The following is a 26,150-nucleotide window of genomic DNA, read 5'->3' on the forward strand; positions in this document are numbered from 1 at the left end:
ACTACCTACTAACAGCTCTCATCAACTCCAAAAAGAACGGGCTTCAAAAACTTTTTATTTCTTTCCATGGTGATTTTTTACTTCGACCTGGTCTGATATATATCCATCCATGCATCCATCCGACGTTTCCGGTCAGAAAGGCGTTTTAAAGTACATCTTTTCCATAGCCGTTCTCCCCAATGCACACTGCACAGCAAACCCGTTGATAGGAGCCACAGAAAGAAGAGTCTTCTTTTCAACTTCGATTCACTTCGAACCAGCCAGACTAACACTGAGCTTCCGCCTCCTCTCAACCTCTTCCTTCGGCGTCTCACAGTACAACCACAGGACCACAAAGAGTAAAAAGCCCACAACCACGCTCCATAGACCACCGATCCAGGGCCAGGCGCCGCTAATGGCCCAGGACCGAGGCCACTCATCGTGGGCGACATGGCGGACAGTGACCTGTCTCTTCTCCTCGAGATATGTCAAGAAAGGTCGTTTGTAATTGACTTTGAATGTGAAGATGCCGTGCTGGTCGGGCGTGGTAAAGGTCGTGGTGAATACAGTGCTGTTTGCGCTGTGATAGGTGGGGGACAACGGGATGCGGTGGAACGGCGAGAGCATGCTGAATTCGAGCTGGAGGGCGTCTGTGTCAGGGACGACGAAAGGGATAAATTGCGTACGGTCCCATTGGGCGATTTCAATGGCGAATTTCTGCGACGTTTATCGTTAGAGCACTTGCTCGGAGAGGACGAAGAATAGATGCACAAATCAAAGAAACGTACCACGTCGGTTTTGATTCGATAGATACCGGGATTGTATTCACCCAGTTGCGTAGTGTTCTCGCCCGATTTGGCGGACGTGGTGATTTGATGGTGTTGGACACTCCAGACCTCGAGGACACCAACCTCCTTGAATGTCCACGCCGTCAGTTGCATTGCAAAGTCTCGATTGACAGTCTTGACACTCTTTCCACCAGGAGCCTTGACGGAGGCGTCGAACCATTTATCTTGTAACATTTCTAATGATCCAAGAACCGTAAATCGAGCAGAATTTCTCGCCTGCATCGCAGAAATCAATGTCAGTTGCGATCCGGTGGCGAATGGTTCTTCCACGCTTTCTGTATCCTCTTTTGGATTGTATGCATATGCAGTTGTTGGTGCCTTCAGAATCGGCGCCAGTAAAGGACTGGTGTTCCCTAGTGTTTGTCCAACTGTTTTCGGCACAGCCAAAATGCCGTCACCACCAAAGAAATTGACCACATCCGGTCTCAAAGGACCGGGACGGTTGACGAGCAGGACATCATGTTTCTCGGAAGCGGAGACAATATCGAAGTTGAAGTGATCCACGACAACAGAGGTCTTGTCAGGAGGTAATGAAATGTCGAATTCGAGCAGTAGGGAGGAGATGGCGGAGGGCGTTCCCGAGTCGGAGGATAGGCCTAACAGGACGTTTCCGCCCGCGTTGACGTAGTCGAGGAGGAGCTTGGGTGTCAATGCTGGTCCGTAGCCTGCCAGTCGTTAATTTGTAGGTCTTGCGAGCTGGGAGAATTGTTCCAACCCTTGGATTTCGGTGGTGCAAGGAGTAGATGATTATAAGCCAACTGGCCATGTGTGAAAAGGGACAGGCCGTCGTTTCGGGGTGATTCGAAGGACAATTGGAATTCCCGCGCTGTCGGAAAAAGCAGTCAAGTAAGAGAAAAGGCTCCTCCGAGATGATTTCAGTGCAGCACATACCCTCTAAGTCAGCCCAGAGCTTGGAATAAAGTGACTTCTGCGATTCATCTTCCAACACCACAAGGACTTTATTTCCAATCGCGCTCCGCGCCGACACGGCACCGAGAAACGCCAGGAGAAGGAGACATAGCGAAGAAAAGAGTCGCATTGTAGGGTAGGAACAAAGGACGACTTAGGAGAAAAGACTCATGGGGGGGGGAATGTCTTGCAATACAGGAGCACTGCTAGTGTGCCTCTTTTCTGTGCTCCCTTCGCATGTGTTCTGCCAGCAAACTCCGCATGGGAGACGTGGTCAACTAACCAAAAAGCCTCTGCCAAGCTACTACGGCGAATTTTACAATCCCCAATAGCAGCCCCCAGAGGGGAAGGCTACAATCTAATCAACAAGCAGGATCAAACATTAATAGCTATATTGTTGAGAGGCAAGGGGTACGGTGGTTTGCTTACACGTCTGGGCCCATCGAGGAGCTCAATCGTGCCTTGGGTACGCCTTCTTGTCACAGCCTTGCGTACATCATCCCAATGCTTTGCAGTAAGGCTTGCTGCCAAGTCGACCATCAGGATCTCAGCCGCCAATCCGCAACTGAGCGGTTGCGAGTGAACAACAAACCAACTTTTGACGAAGGACAACCCTCACTCTAATTAGAGGGCCACGCGACCGAATCTCGAGTGAGGCTGCGACGGCGAGCCCGACAAGACCGCCATCTCTCGCTTCGTCCGACCACACCACCCTTGACAATCCACGATTCTCTTCGAGCTCAGCTTTCTCGATTTTTTCCTCCCTACCAGTCATATTCATATCATACCCAAGAAAAAAAAAAAAAACGAACAGAAACAATGTCCGGAGTTCCTCAACGTTTCTGGGGTTCTCCCATTCGATACCTGCGGTGGGCAGCACATGAAAAGCCCGCGATATTCTGGAGCTGCGTTCTAGGTGGATTGGGACCTGTGACATTCGTCGTTATTCCACCATTGAGGAGATACTTTGGAGATGAAGACCCACCCAGGATTCCATTGACATATCCCGGTGAGTGCGTGAATTGTTCTTTTCAGCAGCAGTGGCGCGGGCATCGTTTATCTACTGGTCAAAGAGAACCAAGTGGGTTGAGATATTGGGAGTTTACGGGGGGAGAATATTGAGGACCAATGTACTGTTTTCTGCCGCGGATGCGCACGCTGAACGAGGAACTCGTTCAGACGTGACATGATGTGCTTATTTCGGACGAACATGGCTAATGTGTCTCTGCTTTTTATAGTACCCAAAGGTCCCAGGAAGATCCCGGAAGGCTTCGACGATCCCAAATGAACATTTCACACTATCACACAGTACCATTGACGATGATAATCGTCGGAGATGCGTGTATGTACATAACTCTTTGCAGCACAAAAGCGAAAACCCGCATTATTTCAAACATCGCATATTGAACACAGTGCAATATCATCAAGCGCATACCTGCCATACCTAATAGTGTCGCCCAATGCTATGCAGGATGAAGCCCTGCCATGACAGTAGTGGTTGGAATGCTACGTTGTCATCGAGAGCATATTTTATCTGTATATCATCGTGACTGATGATGCAGAACAGGAGGACACCGTGTATCTATGACCGTGCATAGGTGTGCCATTTCATGAAGCGTCAACGTGTTATCCTATGTCTCGCGCTCATCAGGGTCGCAAAACCGTCTCCCACGAACATCAGATCAATTGTCCCTAATCGCGCTCAATCCTCATCCGTGTCTATGAACATGCTACCATCGTCGTCGTCCCCAATCATTCTCGTTCTCTTCTTTCCACGCATCGGAGTTCGAACTACACCCTTGCCCTTGTCGATCTGCCCAGTCCCCCTCGCATTCTCATCAAGAAGTGTGTCATACAAGCTCTTCAACTCGTGGACCTTCCCCTTCGGTGTTGCAGCAGTGTACCATGGCAAATCCTTCTTGTCGATAGTCGCGCAAGTAAGCCAGTGGATCTCATACTCATCGCGCTTGAGATGTGTGTGTTCTTCCAAGAGATCGCGGACGAAGTACTTGACATCCTCTTTCAAGACACCCATGTTGGCCTCGAGAACGTGACATGCTTTGATACTCATGGGAAAATACTTGTGAAAATCCTGGAATCGGCGATGGTCTGGATAAGCCTGGGCCCCCTCGGCGATGGCCAGATAGAAGCTGAGTCCACCATCTGGAGCGTGGCGTGTGCGGTCGTCCGAAAATTTCCTGCGCGAACCATTGACGGAAGAAACCAACTGCCATCCACATGTAGATGTCGTTAGAGTAGGATGGACGACCGGGTTTGTCGGTCGCAGTGCGCATCATGAACTAGGGGTAGTGACCGAGAATGCGAAGTTCGATGGCTTCTTTGGCAAAGCTGAGCTGATTTGTCTTGCGCTGTAACATGTCGCGAATATCCGGACTGACCCTATTCTTTTCTGTGTCTGGCAATGCGCCCTAGCGGCCGATGATGTTGCGAACGTGATCAATGGCGCCAACGGACTCTGCGCACTCGATCAGGCCCATGACGCAAGCAAGGATCGTGGCGAGACTCGAGTCGTCGAAGGTTGGTTCGCGATTGTAGAAAATACCAAAGAGCCAGTCCCAGCTCTGGTTGATGTTGTCATCGACTTTTCCATTATCGATATCAGGAGGGATTGGAGGGAGATTGCTCCATGCAGGACGGCCAGCTTCGTTGACATCCTGTCGAGATATGGGGGTTAGTGGCATGTGAAGTAGACGAGGTCATGTGTATGGATTGCCTACGACGCGGAGAAAGTCACCAAATTTTCCATCTTGTAGGGATGGTTGGAATTCGAAGCGATATGCAGCTGCATGTTCACGACGAGCCGGAGCATTAAGGGGTGGGCCAGGGTCTGGTAGCGATCTGGTTTGCGAAGTAAGATGAGTGCGCCGAAAGGACTTGGGAGTGCAGTTTGTAATATTGGTTGGTAGAAATGATGAGGAGGACATCACCATCAAGGAATCTGGGGAAATCTGATTTTGGAGAAGACGCCATTTTGTCGACGACGGGAGAAGATGTTTTGGTGTTGTAGAAGGATGACGTTGTATGAATCTTTGGCGCAGCGGGCGCAGGATGAGAAGAGGTTGGTAGAGGAGAGGATGTTGGAAAGGTTGGAACTGCGAATTTATATATAGACGGACGACGTCCTGAAGGAGTGAAGGCTCGAGCATATATTGTTGCTGAGGTGTGCTCTGAGGTGAAGTAGGGAAGACGGACACCCAACGGCAGTGAACTGAAGTGAAGGACTATATCAGAAGGCAGTCAACAAGACAAATATGTAAGGCATGTGTGTGATTTTGAGAGCGAACAACTTCATGGTGGACTCGGTTCAAATAGCCATTGCCGTCCTCAGAAAGATCAGACTGACACCTGGAAAGGGAGTATACGGACAAACATGTTTTTCCCCCGGTGAGCCTCTTCACAACCGGGTAGATGGTAGATAGGTAGGTGGTACTCCGTCGATAACATGAAGTTGTGCGGAATGTTGGTTAGTTGAGAGGCGCTGTTCGCGGTCTGTGTGTCTGTGAGTGTTGACTACAGTGAAGACAATGCAAAGGGAATGAAAGCAACTTTGGCCGGCAGGGACCTGCCAGGTAAATGCTGGCGACGAGGGCCGAATATCACGGTGGCCATCCATTGCACAAGTTGAGTCGTCAAGAAGTCAGTCCCGCGCCTGGATCTGTAAATCAGGAAAGCCAATGATCCACAAGGAAATGCTGGTGTCGAAGAGCTAGATCAGTGAGCAGCAACCCAGTCCACCTGGGAATTCGGAAAAAGGGGTGACTGTGCGGCCAACCAGGTCGAGATTTACGAAAATAGCGAAAAGCAACAGCCGGAGAAGACCTCGAGGATCGATCGAAGGAATAAGTCGTTGCATTAGTGCTTTCATCAATCTCAATATCCGAAGCTTCCAAGTCCATAACACTTCTCAAAGACGCCATCCAATGCTAGGTACAAAACAATTTCAGATCCGCAAAGCCGGCTGTGCCGTATGGTATATCGAAGCTTGGAAAGACTCCATTTTGAGTGGTACTCCACAAAGGCCCTCCAGAACCCGGCGAGAAGGAAAAATATGGATCAATCCCAACTCCAGTGTTTGATGGCTTAACGACCTCGCAATGTACCGGCAGCCTATGCGAGCCTGTGCACTCTTCAGAATCATGAAAGTCATGGCCTCGTGAATGCTGATGAAACAATCCGGGTATCCTCTCGTGGGCATAAAGGCGGCTTGTGTCAATCCCGGGTAGTCAGGTGATAATGCAATCATCCTGGAAGATAAGATAATGATGCATCCTCGAAGATGCAGACACAGATATCCATCTAGTGCGCAACGTAAAATTGGATCCAACATCTCCGGACAACCAGGTTAAAATATGGAACAACATTCCCGGACGACGAAACACATCAAGGGTCATGCAAGGAGATGGGCATCATCTGCCATGCCTACGTGAATCAGGGTAGCCGCCGGCGGGATATGAACCCATCACGTCTCTTCTGGGGTCTCCATAGGAAGCAGGTATGGAGGATGATACGGGAGGGCCTGTCCTGGAGGGATAACCGGGTTGTACATAACCCCCTTGCTGTCCGGGTCGACTCATTGACGGAGGTGTCGTGTTACCTCCACCGAAAGTCCTGGGCTCTCTTTCGGGTCCGTAATATGGGGGCTGGCCGGGAGGATATGGCTGTTGATTGGAAGAGATGGTGTATGAAGCAGGATAACCAGGCTCTGGCGAATAAGCAGAACTGACCGGTATAGGTACGCGACCACTGGCGACCGGACGGGGAGGATCGACATCACGATGCCAAGGGCCAGGACGGTTATAATCATCATCATCAAGGTCCATATCTCCTGGGTATCGTCGTTGGGCTTCCTGTCGGGCTTGCATTTCCGCATAGGAACCTACACGATCCTCAGATCGGTTCTTTTGCATCTCATAACGAGCCATACCTCGAGATTGGCCTTGTCTGGCCCGTCGTTCTCGTTCGCGTTGCCATTTGATAGTATCCTCACGGAGGGATTGTTCCATTGCCTAACCAGCCCAGGTCAGTACGAGAACGTCAAGTCGGACCGTGGGAATTCCAGTCATACCGTGGTGAAAGGGCGATAGGCCTTGACCCAGTATCCAGCACGACCCTACATCACAGCGTCAGCACATCAACACTTACCCTGGGCAACCATCAATGCGGCATACTTCGTTGTTACGGCCGGGGCGGCAAACGGCATCCTGACCAAGATACTTGCAGATTTCATGTTGGATGACTTCTCGTTCAATTCCATCTCCTGGGCAAAAGTATTCTGTATATTCTGGCCTTATGGATTCACGGTCCCTGCTTATGGATGTATCCATAGTTGTCCGACTTCTTGAGGGGGCATCATAATCACGATCATCACGATTGTAGGGAGTCCTGGACGGTACGGGCTGTCTCACTTCGCGATAGATGTCTCCGGTGGTAGGGTCCCGCAGCATCACGATGCCGCCTTCGGGCTCAGCACTGCGGCTATCCGCCATACGGTCAGGTCGAGGCTCGATACGAGAAGCAGTGTTGGCCCTTTGATCTGTCCGGATATCCACGCGGTTGTCCATCCTGGTGTCCATACGGGTATCCATTCGGGTGTCCATGGGATCACTCATACGGGTATCTCGGTCCAAACGGTCGTCTATTGTTCTTCTGTCTCTTGTAGTTTCAATACGATCCCGAGGATCACGCTCGCGAGGTTCTCTTCTGGAGGAGTGACGAGGCTCGCCGCGGCGGTAGTCAGGGTCATCGACATAGCGCGACATTCTGGCGGAGGTGGTAATAATAAATGGATTCTGGCGTGAGCAGAAAGGGGGGGAGAAAAAATGGTTTCCTTGTCCGTTGGGCAGCAAAAGGAGCAAGCAGGCAAATAGGAAGGGAAGTCTCTGGAGAACAGTCGCAGGATAAGCGGTAAGGTTGATGTGGTAAAATGTCCTGTAAGCTAAGGCACGTCCAAGGGAAACAGGTCCACCCAGGTAGATGCGGTCCACGATGTCCGAGAGATTGGAGATCCAGTGGATTCAAGGTGGTACACCTGGTTATGATGGTTTGACGAAACGGTAACCCGGTGAAAAGATGGTTGAGATCGAAGAGAGGGATGAGAGTGTGGGCGCAGGCAGCGCTCTGCTGTGATTCAAGCGAGAGAGAGGGGCCAATCAATGGCCGGCGAACCACACTCAAAACTGCCCTAACCTCTGCAGCAAGTTTGTTATCTACTCGGTATACAGGAGGTTCGCTTTTGTTATCTGGCTTGGTTCTCCATCCCAGGAGAATATGTGTGTTTCCGAATGTTTGTCTGCGTGTACCTGCGGCGTCGAGGGGGAAGGGAGACGGAGGAGAAAGGAGGAAAAGCCGAGCACGGGAAGGGGATGTGCGCAAGACTAAGAAGCCTGAGGCAGCGGGCACCGTTGAGTGGGATGATCCAGTATTACTGACGATCACGGTGGCAGCTTTCCAGGATACAGAAGGTGGGATTGTTGAAAAAGTGGAAGCAAGGGGATGGGGCTGGAGGCTGAAATGGAACTAGATGGCCGCGGCAGGAGAATGAGCGAGGCCGAGGGGATGGGGGCAGATGAGGCAAAATTGAGAGCCCCAGTTTGCAATTTTTTTCGCATGGGCAATCAGTGATGGGACATTTTCTGACAGCGGGTTGGAGCGATAGTTTGTTCTGCCTGACAACTACAGGGACAGCCTAGAGACACGCCGCACAGCTTGGAGGGAGCCAGCGTGGCAGGATACCAGTCATCCCAACCAACGAAACGGTCAGGAATACCGCCTATTAGCCTCGAATGCCCAAAACATCGTGAACATGGGGTGGCGGAGATAGACGAGCCTGTCGCTGGTGGAATCTGATAAAAATGATGGCAGCAGTCGGCCATGATGCCCCAATACGGTTGCTGAGAGGCCAGCCGTGAGGCTGTTCCGGCCAATCGACAAACATTGGGCAGCAATACGCCGAGTGGCGTTGCCGGGCGTTGTTGCTGTTTCTCTACGCTGCTCTGCTACTGGTTATAGACTTCTCGCGTGTCAAACCTGCTCCAAAAACCCACCGTGGGAGCACCTACGAGGCCATCTCACCGCTCGGACAGACCCAACAAAACTCAGTGTTCCCCAGCCAAGGAATGCCGCAATTTCATCGGCTCGCTGGCTTGTTGGGCATCATAACTGCATGTGACACATGGCAACTCAAGAGCTAAACTTGACACGAGATATAGAAATCATCTGCTCATCAAACGGAATAGCGGCCCAATCTGCACACTGTCTCCGTCTTTTTGACTTTTGACAGTCATAAGTAAGGCTGTTGCCGCGTACATCAAGCACCTCATCTTTCTTTGCCGATTTCCCTACGAGACGTGGACTGGCATCCGAAAAGCATATCACTTTTTCCAACCGTTAAAGCTGAGAGATCGTCCGGCAAATTTTGCGCATCTGGAGGTTAAGCCAGTGTCTGCAGCGTTGATTCATCTCCGCTTCTTTTGCGCCTGATCGGTGTGCTAGGGAAGGCTTGTAAGCAAGCCTCAGTCAGCAGGGGCAAAATTTTGGTGTTTCACCAGAACGTGGCAGAGTCTGACAATGAGATGACTCGGAGAAGAGTAATGGCCTGCCCCCAATCTCCTGCTCTAGCCCTCTTTGTCAGACCATAATATTAAGACGCTCCGGCATATTCTGGATGATATGCACCTCCACTGGATGGCTCAAATGTGAGTCGTGGCAACTAGGAGACATGGTATCTTACTCGGGGATAACGACATAGACGAGGATTTCTCGGATAAGTGAAACATTAATCTTGGTTGAAGGCATGGAGCTACTGTATATGGGACCGGGCAAGCAGTCACAATTTCGAATCTCCTCCGGCGGTGACAGCTTTGATCCTAAAGCCTGTCCGCGGATAATGCACCCGTATCTCTCTTCCCTTGGTCTGCATGCCCAGGACGACTTCATCTTCGCTCAGACCTATGAGTTGTCCCTGGTCGTGATGCCGAACCCCCGAGTCAGTTGGAAACACTTCCACTTCGGTTCCTTGTTGCAAACCTAAAGGATCCGCTTGGTCGATTCCCACGTCTGGTTGTGCGAAGGATGCGTTGAGGATACGTTGCAATGCAGCATCACCCTTGAGAGACGCTGGTTTCGGCGCTTGAGCTTTAGCAACCTTGAGGGCCTCGTTAAATCTGGCGATCCACGCAAAGACCTTGGGATATCTCTTGTCAGATATCAACTCCCGTGGTAGAGCTCCCTTCAACCCATTCAACCAATCAAATGTCCAGATAGCTGCGGTTCAACGCATTAGCCAATCTATAGCCGAATGCAGTGTACTTCCTGCTTGTACCTTCAATGTCTGCCAGCGTGGGCTTTTCCGTTTTGAGCACCCATTCTCGACCATCTGCTAACAAAGTGGTCTCCAGGAATTTGAATCCACTTCTGATGGCGGCCAACGCTTCGGGCCTATTTGCGGCGATTTGCTCCTTACTCCAGGATCGACCTGAGAAATCTTCTCGGTCTTGGGTGAATTTCGGGTCATTCAGAAGGGGCATGCTAGTCGGGATGAGTTGAGATGCTCGCGCGAAAACCCCAGACTCAATGGCCCAGATCTCGAGCAATTTCTCAATGGCCTTCTCTTCTGCACTAGAAGCCCCAAGAGCGCCGTCGGGAAAGAATTCCTCAAGCTTGCGAAGTATAATTCGACTATCACAATAGACATCGCGACCAACGGCCATTACAGGGATTCTCCTGTATTTTACGCCCAATGCGTGAATGTCGGGTCGAGGCATGACAGGGGGTTGTTTCTGGATGCCATATAAGAAAAGAATTCAAGATTGACTCAATCAAACGAAGCCAATGCAGTTGGACTTACACATTCTGCATAGTCGATGCCTCGCAAACTCAGATACCACAACACTCTCCTTGCAAAGGGGGAGAAGGAATAGTGGTAGAGGACGATACCGTTATTTGGTCCGTCCATAACGTCGAACGGTCTTTGTTGAAACCCACACTGAATATCAAATATCCAGTTGATCAATCGCCTTTTCTCGACCTTCTCACTCTGGGTGTTGTAGAGAGCTCCTTATACTTTTGATATCGTCGATTCTTTTGAAAAGCGCTTCAAGCTGGCCGTAGCAATATGCCTCGGTAGTATAATGAATGCGGGGGATTTTGGGTTTCAATGTCAATCCCTGCTTCGGCATCTCGGCGAATGCGCGGGCAAGAACGATACACAGAACCGTCACTCTTCCCTGCGTGGCCAACAATTTGATAACGGGTCAAACCAAGTCCTTTCTTCGCGCGAAGCCTCTCTATATGAGGTCTAAGTTGGCGCACGCTGGAACTTTAGAAATCCCTCTAGGAGCAAAACTTCTGTGGAGGACACCCATACTTGCTCTTCTCCCCCAAGAGGAACCACGATGAAGCTCACTGCCACTTCGATACCCGTTCCCTTTGTCCCTGATGTCAATGATGGCATAGTGTGAGGTAAACCCGACGACTCTGATGGAGCTTCAAGACATCGCATCAATATTCCGATAACAACTCGGACAAGGGCAGGATTCGTGACATCATCGTTCTCCGCCGCGTCATGATGAGGTCAATTGGCACACGATCGATCTTTGTTAGGTCAGGAAATAGATGTGGACAAGAATTCAAATATTCTTTCTCTGTGCGAATTACTCGAATTGATTGTTGGGAATCATAGTCAGACGGTGACATAAACCTTACCTCCGAGGAGATATTCGGCTATCACTCGACGTTGTTGTCAGTCATTTCATCATGGCTCAATCTGGACCAAACAGCGGGGGTGACCTCTTCGACATGGCCACGGATGAAATTAAAGTCCCCGAAAGCGCAGCAGAACCTAGATATATCCCTTCCAAACCACGGCCCGACCAAGGAGCTTCCGCATCCGATCCAAATGACCTCGGCGGGCAAAGTATGGCTGAAGCAGCGACAAACGAGGGTGATATTTCAAGGGTAGGAATACTCTCTTTCAGGAAACAGAGGAATAATTGTCTTCCACAGACCACCCGAGACACCGCTCCTAACGACGTTCTTACCGGAACGGGAGACTCCCTTCCCTCTCAAGTCGACTCGAAGAGACTACACAGCGTGCCCGGAGGCGTGACACATGATCCCTCTACGAAGGGCTCGACAAGAATGACAAAACACACGAAGCAGCAGTCAGATTTTGTGACGGGGGCATCAGAAGGTCCATGGACAGACAGGATTCCTGGTCAGGAAGGCATAAGCGATGAGGAAGCCATGGACAATATTGAGCGCAGAGCATGAGGCTTTAGTTGGCCAACTCCTAGGTCAAAGAACGAGGACGGAGGCAGACATCATTCGAGAAAATCAGAGAAAAATATGCACACTCTTTCCCTTTTGAATTTTCACGATATGACCGAGTTATACCGTCATCATGTCATACCGCCTGGGTTTACCCAAACGGGAGCATCCAAAGCGCCCTTCGTCATCCTATAGTGGGGACGAAGTTTGACGGGCGCGAAATCATCTGGTTGGCCAGAAGCTTGAAGCGTGAATATCCGATGGGCCAATCGAGCAGTCATTTGAAAGTTGCCGACGTCTTTCTCCGCATTTCAATTGCACGCTGAACTCTCTTAGGCACGACTTCTAAAAACTCTCCTTTGCCTCGACTCATATGTGATCTCTCCTCAAATTTTCGGTTCTCGATCGTAGGGGCAGAGTCGACGCTGGTCGGAATAGATCTCTCCCCTCAATTGGCTTGTCCCCAGGGCACGGCGACGACATCACTTGGGAATTCCATCCTCCTCCTTGCACAAATCACGATCGACCAACTGCCTACCTATTACCCTGTATCGAACTGAATAAGTAGATATGACCACGTTTCTTCGAGCTTCCGGCGGGTTGCGCTCTTTGAGCCGCCTTGCAACTCCTGCGAGATCCTCTTTCCGATTCCCACCTATCCGAACTCTTGCAAGCGCCACCGAGAGTCGCAAGGCCGCAAGCGCAGCTCAAACCCAAGTCGACACATCAGCCATGGAAGCGCCATTCTTTGCCGATGAGCCTGTTGGGCCCAAGGTAGTCACACCTATTCCAGGCCCCAAGAGCCAAAAGGCCATTGCGGAGCTGGACAGTGTGTTTGACACCCGGAGTTTAAATATGCTGGCGAATTACCAGCAGAGCTATGGCAATTACATCGCAGACTTGGACGGAAACGTCCTTCTGGATGTGTATGCCCAGATTGCTTCCATTCCCGTTGGCTACAGCAACCCGGCACTTCTGCTGGCGGCCACATCCCCCGAGATGGCCTCTGCTCTGATCAACAGACCTGCTCTGGGCAACTTCCCTCAGCACGACTGGGCCTCCATCCTGAAGACTGGTATACTCCGAGTGGCACCAAAGGGCATGAACCAGGTTTTCACGGCCATGGCCGGATCGGATGCCAACGAGACCGCATACAAGGCCGCTTTTATGTGGAGGCGACAATATGAGCGCGGCGGTCCACATGTTGAATTCACTGCGGAAGAGACCGACAGTACCATGAACAATCAAAAGCCAGGATCACCCGACATGTCAATCATGTCCTTTAAGACTGCGTTCCATGGACGTCTGTTTGGAAGCTTGTCCACTACTCGCAGCAAACCCATTCACAAGATGGATATTCCAGCCTTTGACTGGCCTCAGTGTTCCTTCCCCAGTCTGAAATATCCCCTAGACGAGCACGTGGGGGAAAACGCAGCTGAGGAAAAGAGATGCTTGGAAGAGGCAGAGCATATCATCAAGACGTATCACAATCCTGTGGCGGCTATTATTATTGAACCCATCCAGTCCGAGGGCGGTGACAATCACGCAAGCCCCGCTTTCTTCAAAGGTCTTCGAGACATCACTCGACGAAACAATGTCCTTATGATCGTCGACGAGGTCCAGACTGGCGTGGGTGCGACCGGCAAATTCTGGGCACACGAGCACTGGAACCTGCAGGATCCTCCTGACATGGTCACCTTTTCCAAGAAGGCGCAAACAGCAGGATACTATTTTGGCAATCCTGAACTTCGACCTAATAAGCCATATCGGCAATTCAACACTTGGATGGGTGACCCAGCTCGGGCACTTCTCTTCCGCGCCATTATCAATGAAATTGAGAGATTGAACCTGGTGGAGAACACGGCCATGGTGGGTGACTACCTCTATGCAGGCATCGAAAGATTGGCCCAACAATACCCTGAACAATTCCAAAATCTCCGAGGCAAAGGTCAAGGCACTTTCATTGCCTTTGACAGCCCCAAGCGTGATGAGTTCTTGGTTAGAGCCAAAACTCTCGGAATCAATATCGGCGGCTGTGGTGCTTCTGCTGTCAGACTTCGACCTATGCTGATCTTCCAGAAGCACCACGCAGATATCCTTCTTGATGCGTTTGAGAAGTTGGCCAAATTACTTTGAGGAAAAGGTTTGTCTTTTTTTTTTTTTTTTTTTTTGGGACTGGTTGGCAGGTTCCTTCAGGGGCCGAGACCTGATAGCGATTGAGCGGAATTCTGGGTCTCAAAAGATGTCCTGGTCTTTCTTTGATTGAAGCGAATAGCAGACAGTATAGTGTGTCTCATGCTTGATTTGCAGTCGCAGCCGGCGAATGCAGCTGTAGCAAAACAAAATGCTTTTGGATTGCTCTCTTATTGATTACCCTTCATTGAACTCTTTTCACCAATGGTAAGGTTTTCGCGCCATCAAACTTTTGGTTTCAAATTCAAGCAGCAACATCATCTTCGATCGAAGAGCCATCCCTAGGTATGTATTTGACTCCAGAGTCTTCCAACCCGTCCAGTATCTCTTGTGGTAATTGGCCAACCACCTTGACTGCGTAGATTCCCGGCACATAATTTGTAAGGCGCTGCCACTTTGCCACCCAAGATGTCTTTGGATCGCCGAGAGAGATGAGTCCTTCGAATACTTGAGAGGTGCATTCTTGAATGGCGTCCTGGGAGTTTCGAAGGTTCAGGATGTTTTCGCAGTTTGGGCAACCGTTGCGATAAAATTCCTGCGACTCGTCAGCGACACGGCATATCTGAGGCCCGTGGTTGGGAATATGTACAGTGGCAGTTTGAACGATAGAGCACACCATGCAAGCACGAGTGCGACCACCTCGATTGGCCATGATGAAGGATCAAGATAGAAGCGAGATTGAGGGGGGGAAAAAAGAAGGCGGGGGAGTGGTCTGGCTCAAGGAGTTGTAGTCGGGTATAGAAAGGCTGTTACAAGTGGGTGAAAGTCAATTCTGAGGAAGGATTCTGTACACGGTTGGTGAAAGGGGGGCGTGGGATGAAGTGGTGGAGTGAGAAGTGAGGAGTGAGAATTGCTCTCTGATCAAGAAATCTGACGATTAAGCTTTCGGCAGATCTGGCGTTAGCGGAGATCCTTCTCCAGACTTGAATAATGCTGCCCAACCACCAAAGGGCGCAGGCAAGGCACAAAACTACTTGTCGCAACTAGGTTAGGAGCCTTAAACTAAGTCCATCGAGAACTTTCGGCGCCCCCAAAAGACTGGGCAATTGAACACTCGACCACCGTATTCTCTCCCCCAGTCACCCAAAACTCCGGAATGATTCGATAACACACCTGCCATCGTCTCCCACATTTCCTCTCTCTCCAAAAAACTCCGCTAGGGCCTCAAAAATTCCCTTGCCATGACTTCAACTGCCGATCGAGCCGCCGCCACAGCACTCAAGGTCAAAGGCAACAAGGCCTTTTCCGAACATGACTGGCCAACTGCTATTGACTACTATACCAAGGCAATAGAAAAGCACGACTCTGATCCCTCATTCTATTGCAATCGAGCTCAGGCAAACATCAAGCTCGAGGCATACGGCTATGCCATTGCTGATGCCACCAAGGCTCTTGAACTCGACAAAAATTACATCAAGGTTCGTCGATGCTGAAGTACGGGCTTCTCTGTTTTCCTGACATGTGTGTGCTAGGCGTATTGGAGACGAGCGATTGCCAACACTGCCATACTGAATTCTCAAGATGCTCTCCGAGACTTCAAGACCGTCGTCAGAAAAGAACCCAACAACAAGGAAGCGAGATTAAAACTTGCGGAATGTGAAAAGCTGGTCAAGAAAATACAATTTTTAAAGGCGATCGAAGTAAAAGATCCTCCGTCGGCGTTTGAAGGACTCGACTTGGACTCAATAGAGGTCGACCAAACATATGATGGCGTTCGACTGCAAGACGAGATGACGCAAGAATTCATTGATGACATGACTGAGCGCTTCAAAAATGGCAAGAAGATCCACAAGAAATACGTATTCCAGATCATCAAGGCGGTTCGAGATATTGTGTACGACGAGCCAACACTGGTGGAGATGGAAGTGGCCCCAGACACGAAACTGACAGTTTGCGGAGATACACACGGACAATTTTTCGATTTGTTGGAGATCTTCCGGCTGAATGGCTATCCTGCGGACAAACATGCATACTTATTTAATGGCGATTTCGTGGATCGTGGATCGTGGTCAACAGAAATTGCACTGCTACTGTATGCGTACAAATGGTTACGACCTAAGTCCTTCTTCCTGAATCGAGGCAACCATGAAACCGACGACATGAATCGGGTCTATGGGTTCGAAGGTGAATGCAAGGCCAAATACAACGAGAAGACATTCAAGCTGTTCTCCGAGTCATTCTCAGCCCTTCCTTTGGCAACATTAATCAGCAAGAAATACCTCACGTTACATGGTGGTTTGTTTTCCGACGACACAATCTCACTGGATGATATCCGGAAACTGGACAGACATGTTCAACGGCAACCTGGACAGCAAGGTTTGATGATGGAAATGCTGTGGACCGATCCTCAACCTCAGAACGGACGAGGACCCAGCAAGAGAGGTGTTGGATTACAGTTTGGTCCAGACGTGACGAAGAAATTCTGCGAAAACAATGGACTGGAGGCTGTGATTCGAAGTCACGAGGTGAGAATGGATGGGTACGAAGTTGAGCACGATGGGAAATGCATCACCGGTGAGTTGAAAGAGTCATATCGGGATGACCGCGCCTAACTTGTCCATAGTTTTCTCTGCACCGAAATACTGCGATACGACGGAGAACAAAGGTGCTTACATCAATATCGGACCCGAATTGAAGCTCGAATACCACCAATTCGAGGCAGTACCGCATCCGGATATCAAGCCTATGGTAAGAGATGGAAACCGAACATCAACATGACAACATCAAGCTAACTACTCGCAAGGCATATGCGCAAAACTCATTGATGGCGATGATGTAAATACAATCCGCTGGACTTCCAGGTGATTTGTTTAAAGTATCTCGCTTGGTGATAATTTTCATACCACGATTGAAGAGAAGCTGGAAACCAGGATCTAGACGTTTGGGATACAATGTGTCTTGTTTGTGTACTTGTAAAAAAGCATCTGGCTTGGGCAGCGATTCAGTTGATGGCAGAGCGCGTGGAAATTCCTTTTGTTGGAACCCAATGTGTGGGGACGTGCTCGTGGCGCGCAGCCTTTCGCAGGTGACTCGGGCCCTCCTCCACGCCAACCATCAAAACGTGTATCTTATTCGCCGAAGAATCTGAAACCTTGTCCTTGCCAACAAAGGTGTTGAGTCCATCCGAATGGAGTCCATTCAAGCCTAATCGCCCTTTTAATTGTGCGACGCCGCCCGCCTCCGGATTCAAGCACGCTCGGCCCTCCTCCCCACTTTGCACCTTGAACCAGCCTCATCTCATCTCGATTCGCATCGCTAACAAAGACGACAACTTGGTCTGACTGAACCATACAGAATCCTTGAATCCTCTGCGAAAGATCCGTCGCGGCTCAAGGACACCGGTCAGACTCCTTATCCAGCCCGAAACGGGGAGTTGGCGTGTTTAGTACAACGCTAGTGGTGTTGCCTTTCAGCCCGACGTTGCCACTCATATGCAACACCGGGCGGCCATCAGTCTGATTCATCAATTACCGGGCAACAGAAGTTGTTGCACCCAGCCTGACGTGGTGTTCATAACATTCCCCGGATTTCGATCGCCTTTCCACCAAATCTGCTTTAATCTAACCTATACCGTCAACCTCCCGCCGAATGCGCTCAACGTGAAGGATGACGGAGCGAACACATCACACAGATGAATCCCATCTACAGCATCGGTATCCACCATCAAAATCGGCATCACGTCTCACAAATGGCGATTGCTCCGGACTCAACAATAACGCACCAGACGGGAAGGAGTGTCCCCAAATTGATATCTCAGAGCAATCCCAGGCCCGTATCCCGGCGTCGACATCCCTCCTGGGATTCACCTCTCTGATGTTTAACCTTGAACAGCAGCATAACTCCATGTCGGCCGCTTCGTCCATGAATAGATCACGTGGCGTTCGGAATCAACGAGATCGGCAAGGTCCCTTCCTCTCTGTTTTGCCTCAAGACCTACACTACCATCTTGCTACGCAGTACTTGGACTTTGACACATTACTCGCTCTTCGACAAACATGTCGGACATTTCACGACCTTCTGACTCCGGATCTCATCCGTCGGATTCGATCCAAATTCATCCAGAAGTGTCTCGATAATGAGGCTCAGCAATATCGCGAATTTAGGACAATTTACCCCCGCCAGCGCTTTGGACATCTCTGGGACTTGCTGTACGCCGCTTTTGATCTAAGGATAATTGAACGTCCTGCCCAGGAGCTCAGATGCTACGGATGTCTGGAAGTCAAGCCTTTATGGTGCTTCGTTGAGAGAATGAGCAATCGAGGAACAGGTTTAGGGGCCAAATTGGCCCAAGACCGAATGTGCAAGGACTGTATGCGCCGGTATCGTGATATCGAGGGGCAATGGTGGAAGGAAAACTGGGTAAAGAAGAGTGATACCGTGAGAAAACTGAGCAAAGGCAAACGAATCCGTCGATGGGCTCTCGAAGGCCGAAGTCTGGTGAATGCCGACGAAGAAATTGGGGTTTGCTCTGAATGCGGCAGTTGTACATTCGAACTGTGGTGGGGATGCGCTACGTGCTTCGAATTAGAAGAGAAGAGACGACGAGAGGAGGATCTGGTTGATTTCGATGGAGTCGAAAGGAAGATTGCCGCCATGATTGATGCCTGGCGAATTCATCGGGAAGCAAAATGGAGACAACGCGTGGGCAATCGCGAGAGAAGACCGAGGAAATGGTGGGCTCCCCGACTGGGTGTCACATGGGGTGGCAGTTTCTCAGATCGAAAAGCTGCATTGGTCGAATGGAAAGACAGCAAAGGACATCAGAAAGCCAGGCAACGAAGTGTCGGGTCCAAGTCTGCCACAGACTCAGCATGGCGGGCGGCAGATCTGAATCCGCTACCCAAGAGTCGACGACAAGTTCGATGTTCGTCTTGTTGGGTTCCTAATTGTCCTCGGCGAGCATATATCCTCGGACTGGCGGATGAAGGACCCATGCCGAGAGATCGATGGTGTCATGGGTGTCAGGTGGACTACGATCAAAGACAGCAAAGGAAAGAGGAACGGAGACTGGAGATGAGCAAGAATGTCGACGCTGGAGGAATTTTCAGTGACCAATGGAATGACGGGCTGGGATGCCTATTCGATCAAAGCTGAGAAAATGGGTACCGGTGGCAGTTTGTGATCCAATACGTTTGACCGGTATGTTGCTCAGAAGAAATCTACAGAGCAGGAGTCCCATCACCTTTTACGAAAGAGCTAGGTTTTGTGAATCAACGCAAATATGCTCTCTTGCAGCAATTCATTACGATTTCTCCATCAACAAATTTATTCTTTCGATCTGTGTTGGCGCAGGGCTCGGGCAGATGGTCGAGAGAACACAAGCGGACAAGGGAAAACATTACGGTCGAGCATTCGATCTTCCGACGCATATGAGACTATCCTCCATGGGGATTTTCTTGAGAATTGGTACATATCCGGACATATCTTTTTGGGAAAAATGACCGTCCCAGGGATGTGGACATCTTGGTGCCGCATCCACCCGGTAAAGACCCTAAGTCAGGCTGGATGGCAGGATATGCATTTGCAGAATCTCAGAGCTGGTGGGATAAAGTGCTTAAACATGTCGTCGTGATGCCAACCTTTCAGAATAATGACATTAACATTTTATAGTATTGACAGAAAGAAAAATCACACCATTCGCCATGACAACCAAAGTCTCTCCTCCATCAAATGCACGGGGTAGTCCCCCATCACTCGGCTATCAGCCAGGCACACCAAGAGACACCGTCAAGGATGAAGTCTCGCTTCCAGGCATACCATTGTTCCTCGAAGCCAGATCCCATGCGCTCACGGTTCCAAACAAGGCCGCTATCATTGACACGAGCCGAAACGAGACTTTTACCTATCCGCAGCTCTTGAATGATGCTGCGATGTTCATGACGGAGATACAAAAGCTTCTGCGGTCGTCCAACGATCCGTCAATATTGCCCTCCGAGGAACCAAGAGTTGCATATCTGGTGCCTCCAGGATACGATTACGTGGTTGTACAATGGGCCATTTGGGCAGCTGGCGCAATCTGTGTTCCGTTATGTATGAACGGATATATTGGAACCAAAAGGCTCTTCTTGATCTGACCAACTAATATATGGATGCAGGCACTTCTCACCCGATCAAAGAACTCCAACACACAATATCCGACTCGGATCCCTCTCTAATCATTCTCTACCCATCATTCCAAAAATTGAAAGGCGGTCTCCGAGCGCGAAGACCAGAAACCCCAATTATGGTCATGACTCCAGTTCCGAAACTTCCGACCACCAAATCCATGTCATTGACACTTCCTAGATTCAGCGCCTCGTTTCCTTTGTCTCGTCGTGCCATGATGATCTACACATCTGGCACGACGTCCAGACCGAAAGGATGCGTCACCACCCACTCAGCCACAACTTTCCAAACGCGCAGTTTGGTCGAAGCTTGGGGCTACAGTCGTGCCGACCACTTGATCCACGTGCTTCCCTTACACCACGTCCACGGCATAGTTAATGGACTCACCGCAACCTTACTCGCCGGCGGGACCGTGGAAATGCATTCGACGTTCGACCCCAAAATCGTCTGGGACAGGTGGTCCGAGAAGGGCTCCTCAACCATGTTCATGGCCGTCCCAACGGTCTATGCACGCTTGATCGAGTACTTCGACACACGTATTCGCGGTGACCCATTTGAGTCCGTTGCGCGAGAAGGCGCAAAATCCCTGCGTCTCGTGGTAAGCGGATCGGCCGCTCTTCCGGTGTCCATAAAACGCAACTTCCATGAGATCACGGGCCACGAATTACTCGAGCGCTACGGTATGACAGAGGTAGGCATGGCGTTGAGCTGTGGGTTGGACAGCAACAAACGCATCGACGGCAGCGTGGGGTGGCCCTTGCCTGACGTGCAAGTTCGTCTGGTCGATCCTGAAACTTCGAAGATCATCACGCTCTCAGGAAACGAGGAAGCCGCTGGGCTCCTCGAAATCAAAGGTCCAAATCTGTTCGCTGAGTACTTTCGACAACCGAGCGCAACGGCCGAGTCGTTTACACAGGACGGCTGGTTCAAGACTGGCGATGTTGCCAGGCGAGACGCCGGTGGTGCGTACTTTATCCTCGGTCGCGAGAGTGTGGACCTGATTAAGAGCGGTGGATACAAGATTTCAGCTCTTGAAGTGGAAAAGAAGATTCTGGGCAACGCAAGACTATGTAGCATCGTGGATGAAGTTGTGGTGGTGGGTGTCAATGATGCCGACTGGGGCCAGAGAGTTGCTGCCATCGTGAAAATGAAGATGAAGGACCGTGTAAGTTCTGCCTTCTGCAAACGACCTGAACCTGGCCGCCTTTGTTTATTTTCATTTCTACAGGAATCAATCCCGACTAACTGATAGTTTGTAATGGGCATTTTAGGCTCATGCGACTTCACCCAGGTCAGATCCCGACCTCGACCTCGCCACGCTCCGCACCTGCCTCAGAGAAGACATGGCTCCATATAAGATGCCCACGATATTGAAAGTCGCAGATTCCATCGAGCGCAACGCCATGGGGAAAGTTGATAAGAAACAGATCATTAAGAAGCACTTTGGGCCGAAGCTGTAAGAATCAATCTCTTCCCCACTTTGACGCTTTTCGTGCTCGCTCTTAGGCTTGTGAACTGAAGCTGACTGAGGAGAGATGAACTTAATAGATGAGGTGAAATGCTTCGTAATCTACATCTACATCTACATTACAAGGCAAAAAAGGAGAAAATGCCAAGGGGCCCAGAGGAAATAGGTGCTTTATGAACAGGACAAGTTCATTGAGGATGACCCAAGGCAATAACAAGTACAACGACCAATGACCATCGTCTCTCCCCTTTCCATTTCTCTCTCCTATTCCTCTCCACCCCAAAAACACTTCCCATTTCTCTCCCTCTTTGTCCGGGCATGAATCGGGGCATTGGGCGTATCGATGCAATGCAAAGCTCAAAATTCGACATGCCAAATAGTTCACAGATGATAGTATCTCTGCTCTGCTATGAGAATAAGTATTACATTTACTTGGTTCCTAAGCGTGGCTGTATAGCGTAACTATGTTCTGAGCATGAAGAAATAACCTCGAAAGAATGCAGATCAGATTATGGAATGGATCTAATTTGAGAATAAGGCAGCAGCGCCATGTCCCCTAATTCCCGGTCACAGAGAACATGTTACACCTATATGGGCCATGGCACTGGACGACTCTAGGCCTCAAACTTCGAAACGCATGCCACAAAAGATCGTCATTCCAATAATCCGAGACCGTGTCTTCGGTGACTTGGCTTATGCGTGTAAAGACGGAAGAGGAAGCCTGCGTGATACCGTGTAATAGGATGTCCACGTATAACGTCTTCGGAATAAAATTTATCGCCGACACTCTCCTCAAATGCCCTCTTCCGATGTGAGATGTGGACTTTCTCGTCCCTGCTCCAGCTTCATTGGATATACACCATATGCATCGTGCTCGCGTGATGCTGTACATCGGAAAGAGTAAAATAGGGGAGAGGAGTTGCACAGAAGTGAATGCCTTGAGGTAGAAGATTCTCATCTTTTCAGTCAGCTTGCTCAAACTCCGCTTCCCCTTTTCCGAGCAGTCATGATTAGGCATCCGAGATGGGCCCATTTCGTCGCATCGCGTCATCGGAGCGAAAGTCTCTCCATGAATCGAAAGTCATCACTTTGAGGTATAGCCTTCCACGCACAAGACACATCTAGTTGCCGCGCGAGGGCTTCTGTAAGTTGAACCGTAGCGCGGAGCGTCTCAATACTTGCGCCCAAATTGATAGAGCCGAAGAAATGCCTATAAACAATGGAGCAATCGTTAGCATATTCCCTGCAATGTCCAATATGAGAAATTGAAGCCAGGAATTTTTTTCCTTTTTTTTATTTTTTTTTTTTTTTTCACCAAAAAAAAAAAAAAAAAAAAAAATTAGATCCGAACAGCTAAATTCCACTCACCCTTTCGCCTGTGGTCCACACCCATCCGCCAAACAGCAGGCGAACTCCAATAAACCTGTTTCCAGGGCACCAATCACGCGGTCCTCGCTCAATAACTCGCCGTAGATGCAATTGATAGCGAAGTGCGTCAGGTCGCCACCCGACGCGGCGTCCATGGCATCCAACACTCGGGATGTGTGTTGTTGGTAAATCTGAGTGAAGAGGGCCATGCCGCGGGCGGACTTCTCGGAGGTGCTGAGTGACGAGCGGAGGGATTGGTCCGATGACAAAATCATGGAGAGGGATGGGTGGGTGTGCGAGATTGAGGAATTCAGTGATGTGAGTGCATTGATTGCCTTTTGGTTGATCAATTTAGACTTTGAGTGAATGAAGAGATCTATAGGGACGAGGAATCGAAGGGGATGGACAAGGTTACGGTAGGTAAGCTGGGGAATGGGTCAGGAATACACTTACTCGAGGAAATCCGACGAGCGTACTGGCTTTGAGACATGCTTCGCGGATACGTCTTGCCGCAGGAAGTAAGTGTTCTTGATGGTGGTCCTGGCTTTCGTCATTCTCAATGTTCGTAGCGAGATACGTCCATAATTCGCCGATGAGTTTCTCCTTGTGGAAAGACAACAGGACGGCCGTGGTTAGGACGTACCATAGCGGGGAGGGTTCCGGGGTGGCTTGTGAGTGTGGGAATAGAGCTTGGAGAGAGGAGAAATCAAGATGGGGACGGTTAGGAGTGGAGTTGAGGATTTTTGATAGGGAGCTGGCGGAAGTAGTGGTAGTAGTAGTGTCGGAGGACATGGTGGATGATGGTGTGGCTGTCCCGCTAGACGACGAGGATTTAGTGTGCATCTCTCGCAAGGCTGTGGAATACATTTGAATTGGAGCGGTAATAGATTTCGTTCAGTATTGCAGCCCGGTCTCTATGCGAGGAGACGTTACGATAGGCACATAAGCACGTTCAGGTGGGATCCGACTCCTTGTTGGATGGTCTGTGGTAAAGCAAGTTAAGAAACGGAAAGAAAAAGGAAAATAAAGTTGACTTATGTATTCGTACTGTACCATATCATTCGTCGCTGTTTGTATCATGGGAGAGGCAGAGGCGTTTGGTCGCCCCTCGCTTAATTACGGAGTACAGACTCCGTGGGGCCAGCTAGGTAAAGGAGCCGGGGCACTTTGGGCCCAGCTTTTTTCGTCAAGATATATATTGGGAGAGGCGAGTGACAATGGTAAACCTCAGTCTGCGGCCTCTTTTGTCATATATTCGCCGTGAAGGGATAGTTCCCCGGGTGATATCGATGGAGGAAATAGGAACCGGCAATTCATCCCCGGGCATCGTTCGGAGATTCAAACAGGGTGCCCGGATTTGGCGTCTCTATCAGTCTTGGTATTGCAGTGGTCTATTCATATGTCAGATAAAGGTCAATTGACATTCTGTAAGTCAAGCATGTGCTCTATATGCCGTTTTTACCGAAGGGTTGGTCCTCCTTGTAGGGGAGGATGCCCCTTTTCCTTTCAGCCTGGTTGCGCTCGTCCCCCAACAGCTCGTCACCAGCTAGAGGTCAAGTGGAGCCCTGCCAGACAGAGTCAAGCATAGGTCACATCCTGTAGCTGTTCATTCTCGAGACTCCTGATCTTGGCTACCTCCAATGGAGTGGTCACGATATTGCCGGCGACAAATCCTAAGGTCATGTCTGATGCCAAACTCAGCTTTTCAAGCTCCTGGTGGGCAGATGTGTCTGGCCCAAGCTCACCTCGTATTAGCATTCTCACATTCTGGGCATGGATCGATCGAGAATGTCTCCTGACGTCGACTCGGCGAATCAGCCCATGCTTCTCTAACGTCACGTCGCTCGAACCCTTTGGGAGGTTGCGAAACCCCACCTCGAACCAGGCACGCGACCCCTCAAGACATCACACATGGGAAGCACAGATGACTTCAGACCTCTTATAACGAGCTGATCTTCCATCAAAAGAGACCAAAGCTATTCTAACTGACAATCTAGCAAGTTGCGATACTGAAATCATCACTCTCATGGCTACCAAACAAGGTATCCCCGTAACAGCTGCTCCGACAGGCTCCAGCCATCGTCGCTCTAGCAGCGGCATATCCGATGATGCAGCAAAATCCGCCCATGACTTCATGGCCGGCGCTATTCGACGATCGAGCAGTGGAATCACTGATGAAGCTGCTAAAGCTGCCCACGATTTTATGCAGGCCTCCAAAGCCTCCGGTCCCGGTTTGAGTGACGACCTCACCGAGAAAGCACACAAATTCATGGATGGTCCTGCTACACATCGAGAAAGTCACAGCAAGCATTTGCCAGACGTGACATTGCCTGGAATAACGGATGAGATTGTGGAGGAAGCATTGGAATTCGAGGAGAGTGTGGAGAAAACTGGGAAAGAATAGAACATATCAGGCCGCGATGTCAGGAATTGGGGGGGGGGGGACGGGAAAAGATAAAAGGGAATCATCTCACTAAATTGACACAATGTGCATGAAGACATTGAAATGAGGAAGATTGTCAGACAACACCTCGTCGCTGATTGAAGATGCAATTGCTGAGAATGTACTTTGGGGAGCGATCAAAAAGTTAACAGACACCATAAAAGGCCAGTCATTACTCCACTTGAATGGAAATGGATGATTTGCTTGCGAAGGCCATGATTGACATATGTTCATCCCTGGGTTATGTACCGTTTTGGCGAGAGATTCGGCATCGAGCTTGTTCAGATTGCGGATAGAGCATGTAAAGTGAGTGCCTGTGAGTTGCCCTGTACGGTAAGGCGGGCTTGGCTGCCTTCACCGCCTGCCCGTGCGTTGCCTGCGCGACGGGCGCGCTTTTGTCAAACACCACTCTTCCTCTCTAACAAAAGCTTTTCTATAATATCGTCTACTAGTTGGCCGTTGCGCCTTTTTCCACTCACTTGCCCTACCGCCACTCCTAGACCCGCTTCCTACGCCCGCTTCCTACGCCTGCTGGGGTGCTCTCTTCTAC

The 26,150-nt window shown here is 50.1% G+C and overlaps 12 protein-coding genes across 12 annotated transcripts; 6 read left to right on the top strand and 6 right to left on the bottom strand.

Moving 5' to 3' along the window:
* Positions 1-246: 246 nt before the first annotated feature.
* Positions 247-1,866, bottom strand: Z518_01080 (uncharacterized protein; the record flags this gene model as incomplete). Its single annotated transcript, XM_013421681.1, has 4 exons — positions 247-696; positions 768-1,492; positions 1,543-1,653; positions 1,719-1,866. The coding sequence occupies 4 exons, from the start codon at positions 1,864-1,866 to the stop codon at positions 247-249; spliced, it is 1,434 nt and encodes a 477-aa protein (XP_013277135.1).
* Positions 1,867-3,438: 1,572 nt separating this feature from the next.
* Z518_01081 (uncharacterized protein) lies at positions 3,439-4,438 on the bottom strand (the record flags this gene model as incomplete). Its single annotated transcript, XM_013421682.1, has 2 exons — positions 3,439-3,963; positions 4,190-4,438. 2 exons carry the CDS (start codon positions 4,436-4,438, stop codon positions 3,439-3,441), a joined length of 774 nt encoding a protein of 257 aa, XP_013277136.1.
* Positions 4,439-5,697: 1,259 nt separating this feature from the next.
* Z518_01082 (uncharacterized protein) lies at positions 5,698-7,516 on the bottom strand (the record flags this gene model as incomplete). Its single annotated transcript, XM_013421683.1, has 4 exons — positions 5,698-6,053; positions 6,181-6,763; positions 6,823-6,867; positions 6,926-7,516. 4 exons carry the CDS (start codon positions 7,514-7,516, stop codon positions 5,698-5,700), a joined length of 1,575 nt encoding a protein of 524 aa, XP_013277137.1.
* Positions 7,517-9,582: 2,066 nt separating this feature from the next.
* Z518_01083 (uncharacterized protein) lies at positions 9,583-10,710 on the bottom strand (the record flags this gene model as incomplete). The annotated part of the gene is made up of 3 exons (XM_013421684.1): positions 9,583-10,019; positions 10,078-10,534; positions 10,603-10,710. The coding sequence occupies 3 exons, from the start codon at positions 10,708-10,710 to the stop codon at positions 9,583-9,585; spliced, it is 1,002 nt and encodes a 333-aa protein (XP_013277138.1).
* Positions 10,711-11,510: 800 nt separating this feature from the next.
* On the top strand, positions 11,511-12,026 carry Z518_01084 (uncharacterized protein; the record flags this gene model as incomplete). The annotated part of the gene is made up of 2 exons (XM_013421685.1): positions 11,511-11,711; positions 11,760-12,026. The coding sequence occupies 2 exons, from the start codon at positions 11,511-11,513 to the stop codon at positions 12,024-12,026; spliced, it is 468 nt and encodes a 155-aa protein (XP_013277139.1).
* A 567-nt stretch (positions 12,027-12,593) lies between these two features.
* Positions 12,594-14,159, top strand: Z518_01085 (4-aminobutyrate aminotransferase; the record flags this gene model as incomplete). Its single annotated transcript, XM_013421686.1, has 1 exon — positions 12,594-14,159. The coding sequence occupies one exon, from the start codon at positions 12,594-12,596 to the stop codon at positions 14,157-14,159; it is 1,566 nt and encodes a 521-aa protein (XP_013277140.1).
* Positions 14,160-14,460: 301 nt separating this feature from the next.
* Positions 14,461-14,868, bottom strand: Z518_01086 (uncharacterized protein; the record flags this gene model as incomplete). The annotated part of the gene is made up of 2 exons (XM_013421687.1): positions 14,461-14,751; positions 14,806-14,868. 2 exons carry the CDS (start codon positions 14,866-14,868, stop codon positions 14,461-14,463), a joined length of 354 nt encoding a protein of 117 aa, XP_013277141.1.
* A 529-nt stretch (positions 14,869-15,397) lies between these two features.
* Positions 15,398-17,613, top strand: Z518_01087 (uncharacterized protein; the record flags this gene model as incomplete). Its single annotated transcript, XM_013421688.1, has 5 exons — positions 15,398-15,634; positions 15,689-16,730; positions 16,780-16,904; positions 16,960-16,991; positions 17,511-17,613. 5 exons carry the CDS (start codon positions 15,398-15,400, stop codon positions 17,611-17,613), a joined length of 1,539 nt encoding a protein of 512 aa, XP_013277142.1.
* A 209-nt stretch (positions 17,614-17,822) lies between these two features.
* On the top strand, positions 17,823-19,310 carry Z518_01088 (uncharacterized protein; the record flags this gene model as incomplete). Its single annotated transcript, XM_013421689.1, has 1 exon — positions 17,823-19,310. The coding sequence occupies one exon, from the start codon at positions 17,823-17,825 to the stop codon at positions 19,308-19,310; it is 1,488 nt and encodes a 495-aa protein (XP_013277143.1).
* Positions 19,311-19,858: 548 nt separating this feature from the next.
* On the top strand, positions 19,859-21,781 carry Z518_01089 (uncharacterized protein; the record flags this gene model as incomplete). Its single annotated transcript, XM_013421690.1, has 3 exons — positions 19,859-20,246; positions 20,312-21,486; positions 21,593-21,781. The coding sequence occupies 3 exons, from the start codon at positions 19,859-19,861 to the stop codon at positions 21,779-21,781; spliced, it is 1,752 nt and encodes a 583-aa protein (XP_013277144.1).
* Positions 21,782-23,153: 1,372 nt separating this feature from the next.
* On the bottom strand, positions 23,154-23,949 carry Z518_01090 (uncharacterized protein; the record flags this gene model as incomplete). Its single annotated transcript, XM_013421691.1, has 2 exons — positions 23,154-23,492; positions 23,611-23,949. The coding sequence occupies 2 exons, from the start codon at positions 23,947-23,949 to the stop codon at positions 23,154-23,156; spliced, it is 678 nt and encodes a 225-aa protein (XP_013277145.1).
* Positions 23,950-25,183: 1,234 nt separating this feature from the next.
* Positions 25,184-25,561, top strand: Z518_01091 (uncharacterized protein; the record flags this gene model as incomplete). Its single annotated transcript, XM_013421692.1, has 1 exon — positions 25,184-25,561. The coding sequence occupies one exon, from the start codon at positions 25,184-25,186 to the stop codon at positions 25,559-25,561; it is 378 nt and encodes a 125-aa protein (XP_013277146.1).
* Positions 25,562-26,150: the final 589 nt, after the last annotated feature.

Source organism: Rhinocladiella mackenziei (assembly GCF_000835555.1).
Source record: "Rhinocladiella mackenziei CBS 650.93 unplaced genomic scaffold supercont1.1, whole genome shotgun sequence".
NCBI classification, from domain to species: domain Eukaryota; kingdom Fungi; phylum Ascomycota; class Eurotiomycetes; order Chaetothyriales; family Herpotrichiellaceae; genus Rhinocladiella; species Rhinocladiella mackenziei.